General features: G+C 37.0%; 2 protein-coding genes across 6 annotated transcripts in view; one reads left to right on the forward strand and one right to left on the reverse strand.

Annotated features, from left to right (window-relative positions):
• Window positions 1–24,463, forward strand: part of POLR3G (RNA polymerase III subunit G) — a 46,853-nt gene extending 22,390 nt beyond the window's left edge. The window contains exons 7-8 of one of the 2 annotated variants that reach the window (XR_004031277.1): window positions 5,183–5,343; window positions 24,451–24,463. Coding sequence is in view for 1 of the 2 variants with exons in the window: in XM_030816777.1 (XP_030672637.1) it covers window positions 5,183–5,269 (87 nt within the window). In the remaining variant the exon portion in view is untranslated. Of the gene's footprint in view, window positions 1–5,182; window positions 7,708–24,450 lie in introns of those variants that run through there. The other variant, XM_030816777.1, reaches the window with a different exon arrangement.
• LYSMD3 (LysM domain containing 3) lies at window positions 8,775–23,439 on the reverse strand. Of its 4 annotated transcripts, none has more exons than XM_003261603.3 (3): window positions 23,292–23,439; window positions 18,875–19,140; window positions 8,775–12,613 (listed from the first exon to the last, which is right to left on the reverse strand). In XM_003261603.3, the coding sequence occupies exons 2-3, from the start codon at window positions 19,127–19,129 to the stop codon at window positions 11,948–11,950; spliced, it is 921 nt and encodes a 306-aa protein (XP_003261651.1). In that variant the 5' UTR covers window positions 19,130–19,140; window positions 23,292–23,439; the 3' UTR covers window positions 8,775–11,947. The 4 variants fall into 4 exon arrangements, with proteins under 4 accessions (XP_003261651.1, XP_003261652.1, XP_030672610.1 ...); XM_003261604.3 differs by having other exon boundaries at window positions 8,775–12,554; window positions 23,292–23,416; XM_030816750.1 differs by lacking the exon at window positions 23,292–23,439 and having other exon boundaries at window positions 18,875–19,217.
• Window positions 24,464–24,780: the final 317 nt, after the last annotated feature.

Raw genomic sequence — 24,780 nt, forward strand, 5'->3', positions numbered from 1 at the left:
CTATATTTATTTTGCATTAAATTTGGTATTCTTTTGAAATTTATATTGATATAAACAGAGAAGTTTGGATACATTTTTAATCTGTTTCTAAGTGGCTAGCCAGCTGCTAACCTCATTTCTTAAATAATTTGCTTTCCTCATTGATTTTGAAATTCTTCCTGTGTCAGCTATTAGATTCCCATTTCTACTTCTGTTCTCTGTTCCATTGATCTATTTTGAACCAACACTAAGCTGTTCCAAGTAGTAGAAGCTTTGGATCATTTGTTAATGTTCGTAGGGTATGTCTTCCTTGCTACTCTTTTTTTTTTTTTTTTTTCAGTTTTCCTGAATATTCTGTCTATTCTTTCAGATAAATTTTAAGTCTAAACATTTAAAAATTAAATATGTCACATTTGTGGTAGATCACATTTGTCTCCAGCCTTCTTTTCAGATCATTCATGTTTTTATTTCCATTGCTCTCTGACATGATTGAGACTGTCAGTACTTCTGATCATCTCTTTCCCCTTTATTTGTTCTCTGTTTTAATTTTCTAGAAACTTAGACCCTTGCTCACCCTTCATCTTCTTTTTTGCCATTATTCTTGTCTCTTGTCCTCCTAGCGCACACTCTAGACCAAAGCCAACTTTGATCATTTCCATTCTCTACTTCTTTCCCTTTCAAATCTGACCTATTGAGCATTTCTTGGGAATCACAGAAATTGATGCCCCTCAAAAAACACGAGCCCCATTTTGCTGGCTAACATGTTTTCTGTTTCTAAGTCAGTTCTCTACAGCAATTGTTTTAGATCAACTTCTTTCTTCTTATTTCCCTTTGTTTACTACCTTTTCTTTCACTCTCATCAGGTGATAGTACCTCCATGCAGGAAATGAAGTCATCAAGAGGAAACTCTATTAATTTCATGTCCTCTGCATTCAAACTCAGTGTCTTCCTTCCTCCTCCTCTTTTTTTCTTTGATCAAGGGAGGAAATCCTCTTTATCCCTTTATTTGGGGCTAACAGTCCTATCCTTTTTTGGAACCATAGTCCTCCGGTCATTTCCCTTTCCATATTTTTAACCTCTTTTTCTGCCTGTCTCTTCCATTCATGAATTAAAACATGTTCATTTCCCATTGTAAAATATGTTGTCCACATTCTCCCTCATGCCATCTCTTGAAAAGCTTCTTTAGCTGTCATCACCCCTCCCCCTCCCCCACCATTAGCTCTTTTCAATCTTAGTTTCACCTCTATCCTATTCAAATTACTGCTTTTGACAAATAGAAGTAGCTTAAAGAAAGAAATTATTGCTACCACGCTCACCATAGACAAATTTTAGCCTTTATGTCACTTAACTTTTCTGCAGCATTTAACACTTCCGACAGCTCTATTATTAAAATATTATTTCCTGGCCAAGCGCAGTGGCTTACTCTGTAATCCCAGCACTTTGGGAGGCCAAGGTGGGTGGATCACAAGGTCAGGAGTTCGAGACCAGCCTGGCCAACATGATGAAACCCTGTCTCTACTAGAAATAGAAAAATTAGCCAGTCGTGGTGGCAGGTGCCTGTAATCCCAACTACTTGGGAGGCTGAGGCAGGAGAATCACTTGAACCCGGAAGGCAGAGGTTGCAGTGAGCCAAGATCGTGCCACTGCACTCCAGCCTGGGCAACAGATATATATTTATATTTATATATACATATATATTTTATATATATAAATAAAAATGTTTATTTATATATTTATATTTATATTATATATATATATATATAGATATATAAACATTTTTATTTGTATATATTTATAATTTCCTTTATTTAAATTCAACAATTTACAGCACTTATTGCCAAGTCATAGACAAACATGGTTGCTTCCCTTAATTTTCGTTACATAATGCTTCTCGTTTTTCTCCTATTTCTGGTACATTTTTGGGGTCTCTTGAGTTCTTTCTAGTCTTTAAATGTCAGTATTCTTCAGGGTTCTTCCCTCGGGCTTCTTTTTCTTGCCATAATCTCTCTGATTGCATCCCTCCCCATAGTTACCCTGTATAAATGTGTAACTCTTCAGTTCTTTTTCATTCAACCTATAGTAAGTGTACACTAAGTATATCCTTGGAATTGTACTAGGCAATGGGAATATGAAGATAAGATACAGTTCTTCTCTCAGGGAAATTACTAGAGAGACAAAAAAGGTAACAGTTAATATATAGTGAATAATGCTGTGATATGGTAGTACCAGATGCTATAGCAGCACATAAGAGATGCTATGGGCACACCAAAGTCTATTTTAGGTATATCAAAGATGATATTTTAAAGAAGACAATTTAGGTGATCTGAAGAGCTAATCAGATCAAGATAGGAACATGGAATGGAGCGGACACTTGCAGGGAGAAAAAAGAGCATGGAGAGAGGCTTGCAGGTGATGAGAGTGTAGCATCTTAATTTAACTGACCAGATAAATCGGTATGGCTGGACTAGAGGGTGTTAAGTGCGCTTATGTTGAGAGATGAAGCTGGAGAGATGAGCGGGTGATTAAGGACTCTGAATGTCAAGCTGAGAAATTTGACTTTATCCTGAGTACGTGGGGAGCATTGAGGGGTTTTAAACAGTGGAATGGTATAATCATGTTTATATTTTAGAAAGCTCAGTTGCTTTGAATGGAAGAGCCAAGTTTGGGTTATATTTGAAAGCTTGTTGCTGTAAACCAGTGGTTTTCAATACTCTTGAGGGATATTTGGTAGTGTCTGGAGATATATTTGATTGTCACACTGCCATGGCGGTAGTAGGGTGGTGGTGCTATAGGTTCTAGTTTGTATGGTCAGAACTCTAGACAAGACTGGCATTTGCAATGCTCTGTTGACAATGTCTGCTTGCATAAATGTGTGTTCTGCATGTATGGCTGAGTGAGGGATGGAAAGGAGATCTTCATTAATACCTTTCTACATTTAAAATTATTATTCTCTGCTCTTTTTTAGCAATTATTAATTAAAATTTGTGGTAAATGTATCCAACGTATTGAGGATTTGATGCGCATTTTCTTTTGAAGAATGAAATGAGGCAAATTATCTATGTAACACCTATTAGTAAAATCAAGAAAATAAAGACTTTTCTTCTTCAATCTTTTGAATGTTATAATTGAAGAAAAACACAAGGGCTCAAATGAGAGCCTAGAACCATTTAAGCCACCAGTAGTTTCACTACTGAAACTACTTTATAGGTTTCACTACTTCATACCTGTATCAAGATTACTAACATCGGGGCTGGGCGTGGTGGCTCACGCCTGTAATCCCAGCACTTTGGGAGGCCGAGCCTGGCGGATCACGAGGTCAGGAGATCAAGACCATCCTGGCTAACACGGTGAAACCCCGTCTCTACTAAAAATACAAAAAATTAGCCGGGCGTGGTGGCAGACGCCTGTAGTCCCAGCTACTCGCGAGGCTGAGGCAGGAGAATGGCGTGAACCGGGGAGGCAGAGCTTGCAGTGAGCCAAGATTGCACCACTGCACTCCAACCTCGGTGACAGAGTGAGACTGCATCTCAAAGAAAAAAAAAAAAGATTACTAACGTCACACAATTACCAAATTTGAATCACTTAAACAGAACTTGGAGGAGGTACTCATGTCTAAAACACAAGTGACATATGCTTGATTTGGAATACTAGAGTATCCCTTCCTTATTCATCTCCACTTTATGTACAAATCGGCTTACTTTTATTTCTACACAAGTGTTCTTGCCAAAGATCTCCTTTACAATGAGACCTCATTTGAACTCTCAACCATGCCACCCTCTCCTGGTACACAGGCCCCAAGCTTCACTCAGGTGTCTAAATATTGCCAAATTTTTTTGGCACCAGAAAAGCCAGGCCAACTTTCCAGAGATGGGAATGGTCTTAGCTGAACGCAGAAACTTACAGTATCTAGGGAAGAAAGTATCTAGGGAAGAAAAAGTAATGAGATAACTGTCTAAAGAATGCCTGTACAGTGAATAATGCATGTTACCTTTCTTGCATTATGTGAATATATTAAAAATCCCACTATCCAGATTTAAAAAAAAAAACCTTTGGAAAAAAATTAGTAAAATTTGAGAATAGTCTGTATTTCTTACTATAGATAGTAGAGATGTGGACGTTAATTTCTTATTATAGCAGATCTCAATCATGTGCAAAAATGTAGTGACTAGTAAAAGAAACACCCATGGTCTTATCACTCAGCTTTAACAATGGTCAATTCATAGCTAATCTTTCAACCACTCATTCATCTACCCAATCCCTCCCTGTCCATCCATCCCATTCCCCGTGCCCCATGTGCCTTGGATTCCAAAGAAAATCCTAGGCATCGTATCATTTCATCCACAAATATTTCAGTATGGATTCAAAAATAAGTGCTCTTTAACAACATCACTGTATCATTATAACATCCCATACAATGAAATATAATTCCTTAATTTCATCAACTATCTGGCCAGTATTGAATTTTCTTGGTTGTGTCAAAAAGTTTTTTTGTTTGTTTCAAACAGAATCCAAATACAATCCATACATTGCAACTGATTAATAACTCTTAGATTTAATTTATATCCAAAGCGGATTTTTGATTGCAAGATACTGGAGGCCCGGAAAAATAAATAAGAAAGTAAGATTTTGAATTTTTGATAGAAAGCACAGATATTTTCTGAGTTATTTGCGTGGATGATTCAGTCACAAGAAAAAAGAAACTAAGAAGCCCTAGATAGAATATAATATAGGCAGCTTTTGGATTTGGTTTGGTATCATGAGGCCTTTTTTTTTTTTTAATATGAAGTAAAAGTCTCTCTGGCTTATGCTCAGTTATGTTTTATGACTAAAACTCTCAGTACTGATGTAGTCTAATGGATGTTAATGTAAACTGGCTTTTTTTCTTGAGTGTCTGTGCATTTTTTGGGTAAGTGTTTAGTGGTTTAGCTAACTAAACTATGTGTCATCCCAGTAAGCTGTAATGTGTTAGTAGCTATATTATCCTATTGAGATGGTATGGGCAACCCTTCATGTTCTCTTAGCTAGTTGGTGCCTGACAAGAGTGGAAGGTGGTGGTCTTAAGGAAGAAAGCGGCACAGGTAAACACAAGTGAAAACTGTTGTGTTTTTGAAGCAGATAAAAAAGCAGAGACTTTTAAGCCTGGAATATTTTCTTACTACTCATTCATTTTAACGTTTACAAAGGAATATATCATTTCACTTAGGAAAATGACTACATTAATTCATACTTTGAAGATGGAGATGATTTTGGCGCAGACAGTGATGACAACATGGATGAAGCAACCTATTAGGCATGAAATTTTTCAAAAAATATTTTTATGATGCAGCTTCTGAACATTTGGACAGACTTGATTTGTATTTTCTGGTAAGGAATAAGTATTTATTTTTGTTTCTGTTTTTTGTTTGTTTGTTTTGGACAAATATTTGTTACCAAAATATTCAAAACCACTTTGAGTTTACATACCAGTTACCTTACAGATTATTCCCTGACACTCTGACATTCCTTCTAAACACCTCTGCCATCTCTCTTATGTACTCTCATGGGTTTTTTTTTTTTGTATGATTTGAAAATGAATGTGCCTAAAGAATTTTCGCTCTCTTAATCTATGTATACATACTTGAACAAATCATTCTTGCTTAACTGCTGATCTTTGTGTAAAACTATTGCTAGTCATAATGGATTTCTATAACCTGAAAGTTGATATAATACAGCACATGGAGCACTTTAAAAACAAAGAAACTTGAAAATAATTTTATTTTTTACCTTTACATGGTGTGTTCTAGACTACTGCATTATGACTACATAAACCTACCTGAGCTCTTACAAGTACAGAACTGTGAGACAGAGGTTTTGTGATGGAAAACATACACATAGGGAAAAATACCAACCTGAGCAATATAAATTTCACAGCTCACATCTTAGCCAGTACAAAGAAACTTTCACATGGGGTGAATATTATAAATACTTGAATTTGAGACTAACTTAATACTGTGTGATATATGAATTAATCATCCCACTGTAATAACTGACATCTTCAAATAGTTGGGCGTATGAAAAATTTGACTAAGACATTTTATTTTATACTTTATGTGAATGTGAAATAAGTTCTGGTCATATAAATATGTAGAATGCATGTGTGTGAACTCTATGAAGTGTGGTGGCCTTTTATGTTTCAGAGTACTCAAGCTGTACAATTGATTTATATAAAAATGCAAAATGAACTCAGGTCATTTTGAAATTAAGATTAATTTTTTTGTTGTTTAACTTTAAAGCTAGCTCCCCTAACTTTATATATTTTTTGGGAAAAAATACCTAAAAACCTCAGCCTACAAAGACTCTCACAAATGCCAAAGATTTTCAAGGAAATTCATATATATTTCAAAAATGATTTATAAATGTTATCTACCAAAAGAAATAATTTTATTTTTCCCCTTTGGGAAGATATTATCCTCTAATGTGAGAATCAGATCCCTAGATTCTATTTCTACCTGTACTATTAAACTCAACCTTGAACCTGAGCTTGGTTGTTTCTGTGCCTTAGTTTCTCCACTAATAAACAATTTCCTATGAAAATTGTTTAAACAACAACCAAAATTTGCCATATGTACTCATTGTCTTGCCTTAAAGATCACTTAATTTACATTTGGCTCTCACCCTCTAAAAATTTGTAATTTGGAGAATAACTGAAAGCACAATTTTAAGAAACATGTTTTCCTCACAAAATATAATCTGATTTTCCTTTCTTGTATTCATGCAGAAAATTGGAGAAAATGTGTATTGTCTTGTGCCATTTTGCAATATGAATTTCTCAGGAAAAAGATCACTTTCAATGGCAATACTTTCTTAAATAATTCAAGATGGGTGTGAGGACCTATCTTAATAGTTTAGTGCTGTGTTAACCATTTGTGAATTACTTCTTGTTTAAAGGAAGTTGTCAAAAAATTTTAAGATTCTAAATGGAATACATGAATAAAGTAAGCCTTAGAATAGAAACCTCACAAAAAGTCATTTGCAGTTGATAATTAACATAGGTGTTTTATTCCCTCAACTCCCTAGTACCAGAGCCAAATACCATTTAGTTTTCAGAAATCTTATCAATATTGTTGTTTACCTACTTATTATAAATCTGCAGATAGCCACTTGAACCAGGCAGATACACTGAAGATAAAGGTTCTTTCTTTTTTTAGCTTTGAATTTGTCATAACCATTTTAGTCTTGCAGATAGCAGGGCAGCCCCTTGGGGCAAGGATTTACTCTGGGAGGTACCGTTAAGAGCCTTCTTTCCCCCTTTGAAAGATCCTTTTACAATGTTAAAGTATACTAGTTGTGAGAACAAGCAGGATTTGCAGGTTGCTTTACCAGCATGAATCTCATTTTTCTGGCTTAAAATCTGAGACTGTAAAATTATTCCATAGGAAAGTGAATGTTATTTTGCAGAATTAGCCTCTTACATAAAAGTATTTGTTGAAGTGTCTTTAAAATTGCTATCATGAGCAAAACTGTTTTGTTGCTGTAATGCTTATTTTTCTGTATTTATTTACACATTAAATTCTTACAAAACAAAATGTGTTCCTTTGCCTTATAGTAAGATGTTTTATTTTGAACTTATTTAAATGTTTATTTGGTAGAGAAAACTAATTTAATACAGATCTTACCTAGTAACTGTCTATTAAGCAGGGATGCTTGTTCCAAATATTCTTGAAAAAACAATCACCACAAACAACAAAACTCTGGTTAATGATTATTCAAAAAAGTTGTGAGATGGGCATGCTGGTCTGTGCCTATAGTCCCAGCTACTCGGGAGGCTGAGGTGGGAGGATTGTTTGAGCTCAGGAGGTCAAGACTTCAGTGGGCCAAGAGGAGGCTGAGGTGGGAGGATTGTTTGAGCTCAGGAGGTCGAGGCTTCAGTGAGCCAAGATGGCAACACACACATACATACATACACACACACACACACACACACACACACACACACACACAGTTATAACAAACTTGAGATTTGGCAGACAATATAATTTAGTGTGATCATTCATGCTTGGGCTGACTTAATAGTGGATACCAGAGAATGTTAAGACATTCAGAAGATTCTTGTTAAACTTTTCACTTCACTACCTTCAAATGTACAGTGTTGACGGTTCTGCCTTTACATGGTTAAAATCTCAAGCCCATGTGGTGGCATGTGCCTGTAGTCCCAGCTACTCGGGAGGCTCACATGGGAGTTCGAGGCTGCAGTGAACCATCATGCCATTGCACTCCAGCCTGGGCAACAGAGCAAGAGCCTGTCTCCAAAAAATTTTTTAAAAAACCTCTGTAGTAAACATTTCCATTTTATTTAACACAATTTTAAGATCAAGATGCATTTGAAAATGGAAAAACAGGGTTTATACACATTCCTCCATTAAATAAATAAAAGCTCCAAAGAACTTTCTCAATTTTTCTGCTAATAATCTTTTAAACAGTATTCTTGAGGTTGTTTTATAATGAATTAAAATTAAGTATAAATAGAGCAGGTTATAATCTATAGATAATGAATCATCTACAACTTCATAGCAATTCCTGGACCATGCCTTATCAGATCTTACCCTGAGGAAAATCCCCCAAAGAACGTTCATCTAAAATGTTTTATCTATGTCTTACAAATAATCCAGGGTATTCTTCCTCACTGTAGCAAATAAGAAATCTGAATTGTTAAACCTTTGGCAATTTGCTCTATCTTACACAATATCTCTATATTAGATAGTTTGAAAGTAGAGAAGAAAAACTTTGCTTTATTCAATTAAATTCACTGGCTTCCATTTTAGATTGAATAATAGAAACTTTATTACATGTTGCAGATCTTTCAAAATATGAAAAATAAGGGGCAAAAAATTTTAAAAACTGGTTTACAGATGTACATGCTAACATAATGTTCTACAGTTACATTTGTATAAAATACATTATACAAAAGATTTATAGATTTTGCATACATAAAAATTAAAGCATTCAGATATTTCTATGATCTAACAGTGCAATATGCACATACGTGGAAGAAAATACTGATTACCTGAGCAACATTTTTGTAATGCAAATTAAAAATGAATCCCATCAGTGCACCATTTAAATACAGACTTTAAAAAACCTCCACCTTTACCCTGTATCACTGACTAGATCCTTGCTTCATGATACTTCTAAAACTAAGCATATCCTTCATATTTCCAACTAGGTAATTTTAGAAGTAGATACTTTAAAAAAGAACTAATTACTACGTAGTGGTTCATTTAAATAACTCTTCAGGACACTGAACCAAGCAGGTAGAGTCCAGAAAAAGAAAAGCTGTAAATAACAAGTCCTTTGGAGAAGAAAATTTAACGTGAGTCTTCTAATTTTTAATGTGGCCAGCAGTGTGTAACCATTTTTAACATATCTTTTGAAAATAGGAACCCCATAACTTCCTAGGAGTGGTGGGATAGCAAAGAAATTTTATTTTAATCCAGACTTCATAAAATTATCAGCTTTTTCTTTACTTGCTAACTCCAAAATTTTGAGTGAACCAAATGCAATGATTCTGCTGTTACTTTTACATTGCATACAAGTGCATGCGTGCATGCATGCAGACACACACACAGACACACATGTAAAGCAGCAAATTCAAATAAGGGTGTCAACACAAAATCCACAATGTTAATAACTGTGCTTGTTCATTAGTTATACAAGGTAATTTGCATTTGATATAAACTTATATTAGTACTTTTTAGAAACTAAAATTATTCCAAATGTATTAAATGCTTAGAAAATTCATTTCTTTCCTAAACAGATTAGAACCGTAATTCAATATGTAACCTTTATATAGAATTATATGTAACTCAAATTGTATTCAATTAATTCAAATATATAATTTAAATATAGAAAAAAGAAAACTACCTGATGTGTTATAAGGATGTATATTTCCTTCAAAAAAGGATACTCTGCAAGACAAATGATTTTTAATCAACAAATACACCGCACACCTTATTCCTTTAAAAATAAGTTACATATTTTGGAAATCGAACCCATAACAATTTCAAAGTACAACTAGCAAAAAACGTAAGGAACCACTGACTGTGATTTCATCAATCTGATGTAAACAAAGTTCTTCAAAGGACACCTGGCCTGTTTACCCTAAAATAATCTGCATTTTCTTCCTTAAAACCTCATTTTTCAGCAGGCTTAATGAATACAATGTAAACTGACCAGTTAACACTGAGCATAAATTATATCACACTCTTCAAGAATGTCCAAGGCACATTAAAACTATATTTTAAACGTTTAATTTACTAAGAGAATCAATTTGCAACTTCCCTATTAAACACTTTTTGGTAATTGTCTAAGGTCCTCTAATATTTGCAAGGGCTTTAATGTTTGACTTCTTTGTCCTGTCTTTTCCTGATGGTCTTCTCCTGAAAGTACATAAAACTGCATTTGCCATAAATATTTACTTATTCTGAGTGAAATTTGAAATATATAAAATGACTTATCAAAAGCCTGAAACATCAACAATTAGGAAATAATGCCCAGAAAATGAGGTGGTATTATATATCTTAAGTATATATTCTATACAAAACAGGCAATCCAGACTCCACCAAATCTCATTTCTATTGAAGAATCATTCTGGTTACATTTTTAAAACACATACTTTTAAAGATTAAATGATGGAATCAGTATGCAAATGCTTCTTACTTAGCCAGACTGTAGCCGACTCAACAGATCTTAAAAAGAGGCACTATCACCCCATTTCAAGCAATGTATACACCTTTGGCCTTTGTTTCCCAATTTGATGCTATATATATAGTTCAGGAAAAAAGTCTAAATTGGGTATTTTCTCTTTGAAAAACAGGTTAAGGGATTACTAAATAATTTGTCTGTTACTGCTAATATAAAAGACCTCTACTCCTTTTTGCTTAATGAACCATTTTCTTCAACAGACCTCAGAGGCAGTTTTGACCCAATTATTTGTGCTTGATGGTGAAAATGGAGACAAATTTATATAGCCTATGTAACGAATCTGATTGGACCATCTGAAATAATGCTTAATTTTAATTCTGAAACTGGGATTTACTTACATAAAGCAGTAAGGCATTAAACATAATTAAGGCATGTTACTATATGTAACAGCAATGATTTATCAGAGTATGTAAGGAATTCTTTCCTAAATAATGGTAATATGCACATGTTTAACATATTTTTCATCATCAAAACTACGAAAGTGCTTTCAAATATCAGAGGCAAATATAATCATTTCAAAAACAGATGCACAGAGGTGAGGTTAAAGGGTCTGTCCTAAAGAAAGCACTCGACAAAAATTACTGTCAGGTCTTCACCTATTCCAGTGTTCTACTGACTTCCCAACCATAATACATTATTTTGGGGTCTTGAAAATATTTTAATCTATTTATTGGCTTCTGTTGTAGGAATTATAAATCACTTTCCCCTTTCTCTTTGTACGTATGCTTTCATAGCACATGTGCTAAATGTATTTTTTAAAAGTTTCGAAGGGGTGTGTTACGTATGCTACCATGAATAATTTTAGAATCAAACTTTCTTGCAACTGAATATTTTGGGGGTTCATAGTAGTAAATTTTTTTCAGCTGCAGACATCTGATGCTATCATTCTGCATCATAAATTTAACATTAAACTTTTTAAAAATTACTTAAATAAAATTTAAACATACATCTTAAGAAAAATGATACATCTTCCAAGTTAAGCACTTCCTAAACACACATTTAAATTAATTTCTGCTTGAAACATTCACACACCAGATTTATGGATCAACTGCTCTCAACATCAACAACTAGTTGCTCGAAAAATTTTCAAAGTGTGAAACCCTTTTGTTAAAAACAAAAGCATCCTCAATCTCTCTAAATTCTGCCTTTGAAGCTATTATTGGATATAACTGATTCACCACATTCCAGATGCACATGTGACCACTAACATTTGATTATGAGCTAATTGCTATGTTTCATGTTGAGCAGCAGGTGACTGAGAATCTTGACTATACAGTTTATGATCATCTTGTTGGCTGAAATGTATTCCTTTAGTTGGCACAATTCCATTTTCCATTTCTCTCTGCTGTGATGGTGGTGTGATTTTTGAATGTAAATGTGAAGAGTCCACTGTTGAATGATGACTAACATCCACCTTAGCTAAAATTTCATAATACAACAAATAAAACACTGGTGTTATTATACCTACTATCAACATTATCACTACAGCTGTCCACCATCCTATTCCCCAGTCTGCTCCATAATAGGGATCTTTACGTTGAGTGTTTTTGTTATCAGGTTCAAAACGTATTTGTTGTGCTGTTAAGGCCGATACTACCTCATTGAGGTTCTCTCTCTTATTGTCTGTACACTTTACTATTTGTTCTATGTCTCGGTCTACTTCTTTTAAAAAGCTACCAGCTGAGTCACTGTAAGCAAGGGAATCATTAGCTGGCAAAATTTCCTGTTGTTCGGAAGAGTATTGAACAGATGAGTGACGTGAAGTCTGTCTTCCTTTTGGAGGACAAAGTGTTTCGGTCAAGGAACTGAACTTTTTTACTGGAATTTTGATAGACCTAAGGGCAAAAAAGTCTTGATCACTGATGAGATTGTTAACTCTCTTGATATCTGCTACCTGTAAAAAAAAAAAAAAAAAAAAAAAAAAAGAAAGCAACATACAACTGAATTCCAAATCAGAATAAAAGTAGCAATAGTCATTCATCCTAGTTACTTTTGGAGGAAAAAAAAAAGTTGAACTTAATTATTAGTAGTATTAAGTTGCACCCAGAGAAATTTTAATTTTATTTGTAGATGAGAATTCTACACCACTTTAGATCTACCAATCTCAGGAAATCACCAACTACTTTTTACTATCACCCATATAATGTTAGTAACAATAATTAATGCTATTGAAGTAGATTCTAGAATCCTTTGCTGTTTCCCTTTGTGCATCATGCATAAATACCACAGTCTTTCTGCTTGTAAACAATTTGTGAAGGACGGATTATGGGTAGTTACGTTCTTTATTCCAATTTGGAAACTGGAATATAGACAAATGCTACCCAACTAAAACTACCATATTTTATCAAAACTAAGATGCCATAACTCTAAGATGCAGCATTATTTTATGTATATCTAGGGGAAAAAATAAAACTTCACCAAAAATTGAAGATGCCACCATTCCAAAAAATGATGCTAAAATGTGCGGAAAAGTATATATTCCTTAAAATTTAAAAAATTAGTAATTTATCCCCCTTACTTCTGAAGCCATTTCCCTCCCAAACTTCTCAGTGTAAATGTATTATTCAACTACTTTCAAGATTAATCACTTTTATAAGCTTTTTCTCTATATATTATATATTCCTCAACCTGTTTGTATTATCCCATCCACTGTGAGATAACCTGTCTGTATATCCTATTCCACTGTGTTGGGGGAAGAGGGGAGTGTCTGGCAGATTACCAATTGGTATGCCAGGCTCTCCCACCATCTATTAGTCCCATTCATTTCCATCAATACTTTAAAACCTAATCATGTATCACCTGATTGATGTCAGAGAGATACAGTGGATCTAGTATGAAGCTTAGATTTCTGGTTTGGTCAACTTGATGGATGATGGCATTCACTGAGAAATGGAACACTGTGGAGGGTAAGAAGAGGATGAATGCAGATTTTAGACATGCTAACTTGGAGCTGCTTGAGATACACAAGTGGAAGATGTTCAGGACAGAGTTGTAGATATATGTCTGAAACTAAAGAATGATCTTGGCTAGAGACACAGATTTGTGGACTATCAGCAAAAATATAATTGAAGTCGGCCAGGCGTGGTGGCTCATGGCTGTAATCCTAGCACTTTGGGAGGCCGAGGCAGGTAGATCACCTGAGGTCAGGAGTTCGAGACCAGCCTGGCCAACATGGTGAAACCCCATCTCTACTAAAAATACAAAAATTAGCCAGGCATGGTGGTGCATGCCTGTAGTCCCAGCTACTCGGGAGGCTATGGCAGCAGAATTACTGGAACGCAGGAGGTGGTGGTTGCAGTGAGCAGAGATTGTGCCACTGCACTCCAGCCTGGGCAACAGAGCGAGACTCCATCTCGAAAAAAAAAAAAAAAAAAAGTAATTGAAGCCAAAGAGGTCAAAGAGTAGATAGATTCACTAGAAAAAGCCTGAGAGAAAAAAGCAACAAGAAGATCCCTGAAGAACTCCAACATTTAATGGGTATGCTGAGTAACAGAAATCCACAAGGGAAATTAAGAATAGCCAGGAAGGGAATATACGATAGTGGTTAAAAGCATGGATAACTGGGTTTGAAGCATGGCTTTGACACTTTCTAGCCGTATGACCTGGGGCAAGTTGTTTAACCTCTTTGCCATTAAGGTTCCACACCTGCAATATGGCAGTAATAATACTACCTACATTATAGGGTTGAGGTGAACATTAATGATTTAAATGTTGTAGGACACTCAGAACAGTGATATACAATATGTCATATAAAAGTTAGCTATTATTAAATGTGAACAGTAGGAAAACCAGAAACCTGAAAAGTCAAGGTGGTCAAGCAGAGAGGGGCTTTAGGAGGGAGTAGTGAACAGAATCAACTGTAGATTCGTGATCAAGTACAATGAAGACTAAAAGAGGTCAAGCTGGAAAAATTATCTTGCAGTGTATGTGTGGGGGGATTAGAAGGAATGGGTTGAACAATAACTAAAAGATGAAACAGTAAAGATAAAGGGTGTTGGCCAGGCGCGGTGGCTCACGCTTGTAATCCCAGCACTTTGGGAGGCCGAGGTGGGCGGATCACGAGGTCAGGAGATCGAGACCACGGTGAAACCCCATCTCTACTAAAAATACAAAAAAAAATTAGCCGGGCGTGGTGGCGGGCGCCTGTAGTCCCAGCTACTCGGAGGCTGAGACAGGAGAATGGTGTGAACCCGGGAGGCGGAGCTTGCAGTGAGCCGAGATTGCGCCACTGCACTCCAGCCTGGGCGACAGAGCGAGACTCCGTCTCAAAAAAATAAATAAAAATAAATAAAAAAAAAAGATAAAGGGTGCTTTATCATCTTACTACCTTCACACTGTTTTGTCTTATAGCAAATGAAGATTCACTGAAAAATCCCAAAGTCTAACCCCATTCTCTTTAAATGCTCTTTTGCTTGGTATTGTGTACTCTTACCAACAACTACTTAATACTCTTTTTGAATTAGGGTTCCAAAGTTTAGTATCTACCTAAGTTATCTCCCTGAATATCCCTATAATGATTTCTATGCTATGCCAGATTCCTTAGTTGCATTCAAGATTCCAGCCTTGGACTTTTTATTCTTCTCATCACAGTTGTATAACTGACAGATTTTTAATAATTCTTAAGATTATTTCTAAGTGGAATATACTACTACTTACTGTATTTTTTAAATGATAAATCCTTTTATAATGATAAATCTTTTTATAATTTTTTTGTTGCTTATGCGCTCATCAAAAAGGAGCCCTGCTTATCTTAACTAATTCCGTTCATCACCTTTCCCACTATAGTGGCTGATACGTCCCCACCCAAATCTCATGTCATCTTGTAATCTCCAGTGTTGGAGGTGGGGCCTGGGGGAGGTGATTGGATCATGGAGGTAGATTTCCCCCTTGATACTGTCCTGAGTTCTTGTGAGATCTGATTGTTTAAAAGTGTGTGGAACCTCCTCCCTCACTCGCTCTTCCTCCTGCTTGAGCCATGTGAAAATGCCTGCTCTGGCTTTGCCTTCCGCCGTGAGTAAAAGCTCTCTGAGGCCTCCCCAGAAGCAGATGCTGCCTGCTTTATGTACAACCTGCAGAACCATGAGCCAATTACACCTCTTTTCTTATAAACTACGCAGTCTCAGGTATTTCTTTATAGCAATGTGAACACAGACTAATACAGTGGCCAATGCCATCTCTCCATTTAAGTACTTTTCATCATTCTCATTTCACATAAGCATTCAGCTGATATATCCTGTGATTTCCCCCAATACATTAACACTTCTCTATCCTTATCACAAATATTTTAGTCTAAGTCCTGATCATCTTTATTATTCCAGTAATCTCTTTATTGGATCCCCTTCAATTCATCAGCAGGCCCCTCTGCTATTCTGTATCACTCCCGTTAAAACCCTACAATAATTGTATTCTCTTACTATACGGATCAAACTTTTCCACTCTGTATCACTCCTGTTAAAACCTTACAATATGTGTTCTCTTACTGTATGGATCAAACTTTTCCACAGTGTCTCAAAGCATTTCATCCCAAATAGTTTGTGCCACTCATTTCTGAAATACTTATGAAAATTCCCTTTGTTGTTTACCACATTTCCTCCTTGAAACCTTCTTCACATCACTGTTGAATGCCTGAAACATCTTTGCACCTCATTGGAAATATGACCTATTTTTAATTATTCAGATGGTATGTTAAATTTCCCTAAGAGAATTTTCTAGGTTCATTAAAAGAAAGCTAATATCTTATAAAACTACTGAATCACAAACTCTCCTCTCGGATCTGTACCTTGATGTTTTTAGCCTTGTCTCTCATTTTTTTTTTTTTTTTTTTTTTTTTTTTTTTTGAGACGGAGTCTCGCTCTGTCGCCCAGGCTGGAGTGCAGTGGCGCAATCTCGGCTCACTGCAAGCTCTGCCTCCCAGGTTCACGCCATTCTCCTGCCTCAGCCTCTCCGAGTAGCTGGGACTACAGGCGCCCGCCACCACACCCGGCTAATTTTTTGTATTTTTAGTAGAGACGGGGTTTCACCGTGGTCTCGATCTCCTGACCTTGTGATCCGCCCGCCTCGGCCTCCCAAAGTGCTGGGATTACAAGCGTGAGCCACCGCGCCCAGCCTTTGTCTCTCATTTTGAAGTCTATTCCACCATCTACCTTCTATGACATATTCTGTAATTTATTTATCAATGGTCTTATTTATCTACAAAACATTTACTCACGTGTTTATTTGTATTTAGAAATAAACTTAGATATTTTCTGATTTAATAATGGCAAGAATTGATGTTGTCATACATGAGCAAGGTAGGAGGAAAAAACTACCCAGCTCTTATACCACATCAAAAAATTAATTTTAATAAAATATTTTATTAAATTTTAAAATCAAAATTTGAAATATGTTTTGATGAATTGTGAATTGTAATAAGAAATGGGAATTATTGCAATAGTTGCAAATGTAGAAGAAAACAACCTCATGACCATAATTTTTTTAGAATATAAATATATATAAATACATTTATATAATATAAGCTTATAGACGTGTGTTCTTATTGCAGAGAAGTATTACAGGTAGCCAATAAAAGGTTTTTCAAGTATAAAAATACTTTACATCATGAAAAATTTGGGGGTAAGATGAAAATATTAATGAGAAAAAAGAATGATAAAATCTCATGCTATTAAAAAAAGAGCTCTCATATACACACTTTCCACTTTTTTAAAAATACAAATTTCAGGTAGCAAATCCTGGTGGAACTTAGAATTCTGTGGATGCATTTAAAGAGCACTCTAATTTTTAAATGTTTTATTTTTAAATGTTAATACAACATTCTGAAAATTATACCCTTTGTAACTATGTTAACTCATGTAACTCATGAGTTACTCGAGTTACATGTAACTATGTTAACTCATGAGGAAGAATTTAGGAAATTCACTTCAAAATGTGCAAGGAGGTACATAATACATGTATTTCAAAATTCTATTGGGAGTATGAGAACGAAAAGTTTGAAAACAAATGTTCTAACCAGTTTCCATATCAATGTGGATATAAAAATATCCTGCTAAGGCCTCAAGATGGACATAATGACACAGACAGAAAATGGGTCCAAATAGAGTATAGTATCTATTAAAATTAAAAATACACCTTTCCTCTTATCTGGCAATCCCACTTTTGGGATCTATCCCACAGAAATAAAGTCACCGCCATTTAAAGATACAGTTGTGATGATATTCGCCACACAAGGTAAAACACCAAGAAAATCCTGAGTATCAATTAATAGGGCAATGGCTTAAAAATACTGGAACATTAATACTACAGACATTATACAACCATTTAAAGTAATCAGTTAGATCTATAAGGCTTTGAGGGATGGTCATGAGAGTGTCCATGATACACTAAAGAATGAAAAGTGCAAGTTGCAGAGGAAAATGCATAATCAAAGATTGCTAACTCCCCAAATACGTATATATAAATAAATACTTATGAGCACAAAAAAAGGCATAGCATTCCTATATGCCAAAGTGTTAACACTGGTTATCTCAAGAAATTTGGGGCAGGGAATTTCCTTACACATTTCCGCATTTTCTTACCATTTGAATAAGAAGATAACATAGTTGAGTGTTTTTCAAGACTGAAATTCGTGGATTTGGAAATATACAGAAATTCAAGTATTGTTAAAATTTTAAAAAGTAAACATCTACAAATGTGACACAGATTTCTTCTTTTCCTTTTTTTTTTTTTTTTTGGAGATGGAGTCTCGCTCCATCCCCCAGGCTGGAGTGCAGTGGCGCGATCTCAGCTCCTGCAAGTTCCACCTCCTGGGTTCACGCCATTCTCCTGTCTCAGCCTCCCGAGTAGCTGGGACTACAGGCACCCGCCAACATGCCTGGCTAATTATTTTGTATTTTTAGTAGAGACGGGGTTTCACAGTGTTAGCCAGGATGGTCTCCATCTCCTGACCTTGTGATCCACCCGCCTCGGCCTCCCAAAGTGCTGGGATTACAGGCGTGAGCCACCACGCCCAGCCCATGTGACACAGATTTCTATGCAAAAAAGAATTAAGAGCAAAAAATGGAGAAAAGAATAAACAAGGTAAAAAAGGACATGGAATTTATTTCAGTGTGGGTAAACAAATAATTTATTCTGGATTGCATTATGTAATATTAAAACTTACCGTACAACAGTACTGAAGGGCTATTGCATTTAATGTATCTCCTTCTTGTATATCTTTTGTTAATACTATAATGTCGTCAAGTCTATCTCTTGATGTACTTCTTCGGACTTTCTCTTTTCCTCTGGATCGAAGCTCATACACTTCAGCATCCTCCTCCAGCATATCACTGTCTGAACAATTTGCAAATGCATATACTTGACCACTTGACTGAACTCCTGGAAGAGGAAAACTACGATTCTGATGCCTCCCTGCCATAATGTTAAAATCTAGAGGAAAAAAAAAAGCAGAGAAAATTTTGGAATGTAGCTGATCCAACTGACTGATTTGCATGCATCGTACATTCAGGACACGATCTTTTTGTTTTAATGGTTTTAGTTATTTAAACATTTAGGTTTAAGTTCGTTTTTTTGTTTTGTTTTGTTTTTTTTGAGATGGAGTCTCACTCTGTCACCCAGGCTGGAGTGCAGTAGTGGGATCTCAGCTCACTGCAACCTTTGCCTCCCAGGTTTAAGTGATTCTCCTGTTTCAGTCTCCTGAGTAGCTGGGATTACAGGCGCCCACCACCACACCCAGCTAATGTTTGTATTTTTAGTAGAGACAGGGTTTCACTGTGTTGGCCAGGCTGGTCTCGAACTCTTGACCTCAGGTGATCCGCCCACCTCAGCCTCCCAAAGTGCTAGGATTACAGGTGTGAGCCACCACACCTGGCCTAGGTTCAGGTTTTACAACTGTTAAAGCACAACAAACATATTTGTCAGTGGAGATAAAGGTATGGGGAGAAGAGGTAATCTCTATTAGATCATATATCACTAAACACGTGGAGTAATTACACATTAACAAAGGCAAATTGCTATAATTTTTTTGGTAAAAATATAACAAAATTAAATACTATAAAATATTACATTAAATATAAAATCATAAATTCCCCTTATTCTGAGTATGTGAAGAAAATCAGAGAAATAATTGTGTTATGTCTTAAAAACTTGTGACTAATTTATAGCTCTGGTGGAATCAAAGCATGTTTTATATACACATAATACTTTTATGAATTCAAAACTTTGCAGCTTGTTCTGCATTTTAAGTTCATTCAGGATTGGAGTATCTTTCGTATTACTTCCTCCTGGACTTTGGTATTTATATTTAGTGCAGATATGCCTGCTATATAGGGTATGATTTTGCTTCCCCGGAAGCAGGAATTTTTCTTCCCTGGAAGCTTTTAAGCCAACTTAGAGTCCTCATTAAATTCAATTTATGGTCCATAAAGACTGTGAACAGATTTTAGGTCACTGTGTTCATTTATACTTTAGAAAAAGCATTGTAAGACTGACTGGGAGCTGACCTAAGTTAAAAACATGCATCAGTGAATACTTTTTGTTTACTTGCATACTCACTCTCAACTCACCATCATCAAGTTGATCTACTCGCATTAATTAGGAACACAAGAACCTAAAAAACTAATTCCACATTCACAGTTTTGGCTTCGTGTTAATTATTCACATAAGAACGGGCAGACTGCTTTCCGTTCTTGTTGGGAAAGATGGAGGGAAGCAGTAAGAAGCATTCTGGAGATAAAATACTTTGCACTTAAGGTGGTTCAGACATGAAAAGCGGGAGTAAATTAAGCATCACACCAAGATTTCTGATTTGCATAACAAATTGTGGTGCCATTCTCTGAGACATGGAAGAGGAGCTGGGGGAGTAGGTGCATGGCTATGATTATGAATTCCTCTAAGATAGTAAAAAGGAATGGCAAATAGACAAATGGGCTATATAGTCAAATTCAGAGGAAAGGTCTAGGTTAGAAATGAAATGTCATGACTAATCTGCACATAGATGAAAATGAATCTGTGTGTACATATATTACCTAGAGAGTATAGAAAAAGAAAAGAGGGCCCAAGACTGAGTCTTGAAGAAGTCCAACATTCAGTATCTTGGTGAAAGGAAATCAGCCTGAAAATATGGATAAGGAGTGTCCAGAAGAGGGAAAAACCATGGAAGTGTTATGCCATGGAAGCCAAAGCAAAATAACATCTCAAAGACTCACTATTTTTTGAATACTATGGATGAGTACCAAGTGAAACAGAAAAAACAAACAAACAAACAAACAAAAAAACAGAAAAGACCAACTCCAAAAATCTGAGTATATAAAACGGATGACAATAAATTACAAAGGTTGAGGATCCCTAACCCAAAAATCCAAATCTTAAATACTCTGAAATTTGAAATATTTTGAGTGCTGACATGAAGCCACAAATGGAAAATCCACACCTGACACCTGACATTTCAGATTTCAGATTAGGAATGCTAAACCTGTACAGGTATTCTGGTGATGTGCTTAGGTACCCTGAACACATTATTTTTTCACTGTATTTATGGTATGTCTCTTTTTTTTTTTTTTACTGTTAAGCGCTTATGTGTGAATAAGTGTAAGAAAATGATTGCTTATTAGTAGCATATAAATTCAGAGTTAGGAATGACGGTGATGCCAAACAACCACAAATTTTCCATAAGGGTGGCTGAGATAGTGACACTTTTGCCTGCTGATGGTTCCAGGTACAAGAACTTTTGTGCACAAATTATATAAAATTACCTTCTGGCTATGTGTATAAGTTGAATATGAAACACAAATTTCATGTTCAGACGGGTCCCATCCCCAATGTATCTTATTATGTATATGCAAACATTCCAAAATCCAAAGAAATCTGAAACACTTCCGGTCTCAAGCATTTCAGGTAAGGACTACCCAACCTGTACTTTCTAGGCGTATACTTATCATAAAATGCTTTAAAACTATTTAATATAGTTGAATCCCACCCTTGAAAACCACTTTCTGACCTTGCTCTAATGGCAATATTATAATGCTTTAAAAGCTCAAGAGTTCCTATTCAGATAACACAGACAACTAATAGCTATATGTTAAGTAGATTATTTCAACTGTTCTCTGAAGTGCTACATTATTACCAACAACTAGGATTCCAAACTTGACAGCTATGAAACTAAAGAAAACTATCACATTTTATATCTCAAAAGCAGTTTTGAAGTCATGACCACATCTTTTCCTCCAAGGATAATAGTTTTATTTACACTCATTTAACCAAGTCTTTTTTTAATCTTGTGTCTTTAATCTAGGAAATGTCTTTGAATCCTGTAGATTCCAGGCAAATTTTATACATATGTATATTTTTCGGGGAATAATTTTTATTGCTTCATATTCTCAAAAGGCATCCATGATCAAAAAAGTTAAGATTTAATATACAGCAATTTACACGTGGCTATACCGACCTACTTATGCTGTCCCGTTAGACACTTTCACCCTAATAATTTGTTCTTAGAACTTCAAAATTGGCTGAGTAGTACAGTTAACTGAAAATCACTAAGCAATGCCCCAGCCATTTTAGATATTTGTTTCTATCAATCTCTCTCCACGATATATTTCTAAATATAATTTAAAGTTCAGAACTTCACCTGTCTCACTCTCTCTCCACTCCCCTTTATAATGAAATGCAGGCAGCTGACTATCGTGTTACCAAACTGGGTATTCTGAATGATCAAGAACTGGCTGTGTCTCCAACCGAAGTGAATAGACTGACCCAGGCAATCACGCCAGTCTACTACTCAGAGATTGGAAAGTACATAGTATTTAAGTCATCTGGCTCAATTCTATTCACCTCTCTTAATTCTCTTAGTGCAGGAAAAAGGCACGAATTCCCTTTCAGAAACCTGGAACAAGCCTGCGTGCTACATAGATTACGAGGGGCCACAAAACAGTGTTAAAGCATTCATCAGCTCAGTCTGTAACTGAAAATGGTTTCCCAAACACCTTCGTACCGTAGAACGGCTGCTGCTGGGTGTTTCGCCTTGACCTTCTTTAACTAAGCAAGGAGCAGTAAGAGGGTCACAGGGCACAAGTTAAAGCTGCAAAGGGACAGAATCAAAGGCACCTTATCCGCTGCCAGGGCCAATTTTGTTTTTTAAAACTTAATTACCTCCCCTCTGTATTCCACACGTCAAGTTTTTCTTTCCCTGCTATCGTCAGCGAGGATTACGTCTCAGATTCTTCTGTCACAGCATGACATTTGAACGATGTGACACAATGCCGTCAGCTAATATTTCACGCCAACATAAAGTTGTGGGAGAAATGCTGTGTTTGGGTGGGAAATTAGCTGCCCCGGTAATCCAGCAGGTAGGCGTCCTTCCTCTGAGCCTCAGTGTCCCCGACAGTGTGACAAGAGGGCCTGGCAGGGCTGGTCTGGAAGTTCTTCCCTGTCTCGGGGGTGTCCGCCACACGGTCCGAGCCCGGCCTGCAGCCCCCACCACACCTGTGGCCGAGGGCTCAGCACCTCCCGTGAGGACGCTGCTGGGGCTCAACCCCGCCCTCCTGGACCGGGCCACCCTCACCTCCTGCCACCATCTTTACCTGTCCCCGTTAGCAGGGAGCACTCTGCGAGGAGATGGCCAAAAGCTCCGCCGCCGCCGCTGTCCCGGGTAAGTTCATGGCCGAGCCTCTGCTTTGGGATGACCCAGTCCGCCTCTGCCGCCAACGTCTCCGCCTTCCGGGCCGTACGCCGCCGCCACGTCCGCAAACCTGAGGTGCGTCATCGCGTCAAGTGGGCGGAGGTGGGAAGGGGCAGGGGAGGACGCGGAGGGCAGCCCAGAACGGGGGAGTCCAACCACCGGTCCACGCCCGGTACGCAGGCGCAGGGATTCCGCCGAGTCCCGGGGGCGGGTCCAATCCCCAGCCCCGCCCTTGACTCCTCTCCTTCCCGCCGTCTCACTCCCCGCGGAAAGGATGTGGTGGCCAAGTTAGCGGACCGAACCCGCGACCCCCAGGGACCTACTGGCTGCGTCTTTGTCCAGCGTCCACACTGCGCTGGCAGAGACTGTCGGGGGCACCCTGAGGACGAGGCGTGGCTCAGGATGTGTCGGGGAGCTGTCTTGCATTTTTTTCTTGCTGTGCATCTCGAATTTTCTTTAGGGTGGGGAAGGACACCTCAAAAGCACTGTTGACATCACGGTTTCAGAAAATTGCACCATGCTTGTTACGCTTTTCATGCTGAAGACTCCAGACTGCTTCAGAAGAGGCAAAATTCTGGAGAGAAACCCTTGGGGGACCCAGGACGAGGGTTGGAGGGGGTTGCACCCTTTGTGTTTTTAGGTGAGGAAAGTGAGCCACCTAGAGTCAGGCACCAGGAAATGTTTTCCCTGGCTCGAGGAGTCAAGGGAGTCAACAAATTGTAATCTAACTTATTTTGGTTGGAAAATTAACTGAGTCATTGGTAGTCACCATTGGACTCTATGAAATATTAGCTTGTTAAATAACAAACTCATGACTTCATACATGATTTTTATCACAAATGTATTAAATGAGTATGATAATGTGTTTGAATTTATGTATTACGTTGGCAAAAAACCCGCAATTACTTTTGCACCAACCTAATAAATGAATGTAAAGGATTTTAATGAATCTGATGTCTCTCAGTGTTGACATTAGAGACGTTGCACTCAGACGACCATGCTAACTGTTAGGACAATATCCATTTTAGGCACAAATAGCTGGGGTGCAGGGTGCAGAGCAGTGCTTTTCAGAATGTCTGAATATTTATACATTACAAAGCCTTTGAAGCTTGGTTTTAAATTGTTTTTCAAAGGGCATGTTTTTGGTTTTCTGGTAAGTGCCTCTGCAAAGGTTAGGAGTTTTGCATTGCAATAGTTTTCTTTTATTAGCAGGGATAGGCACTGTGCTCCCCAGCGCCACAAAAAGAACTGCAGAAGAAGACGACTTTTTAAAAAAGTTTCTCTGAGTTGTTCTGTGTGTTGTTGCCCTCATGACACCCCTGTCTGTAACCATTTATCACTGAGACATTTTCTCATCAGCAGACAAAGGATATATTCCCTACTTGATATGT

This window comes from Nomascus leucogenys, chromosome 2, assembly GCF_006542625.1.
Source record: "Nomascus leucogenys isolate Asia chromosome 2, Asia_NLE_v1, whole genome shotgun sequence".
NCBI lineage: Eukaryota > Metazoa > Chordata > Mammalia > Primates > Hylobatidae > Nomascus > Nomascus leucogenys.

Coding starts and splice junctions, on each gene's coding strand:
- LYSMD3 (XM_030816750.1), bottom strand. CDS start 19,204: ATGCAAATCAGTCAGTTGGATCAGCTACATTCCAAAATTTTCTCTGCT. Junction 12,614..18,874: donor CCCTTCAGTACTGTTGTACG/GTAAGTTTTAAT, acceptor TTTTTTTTACAG/GTAGCAGATATCAAGAGAGT.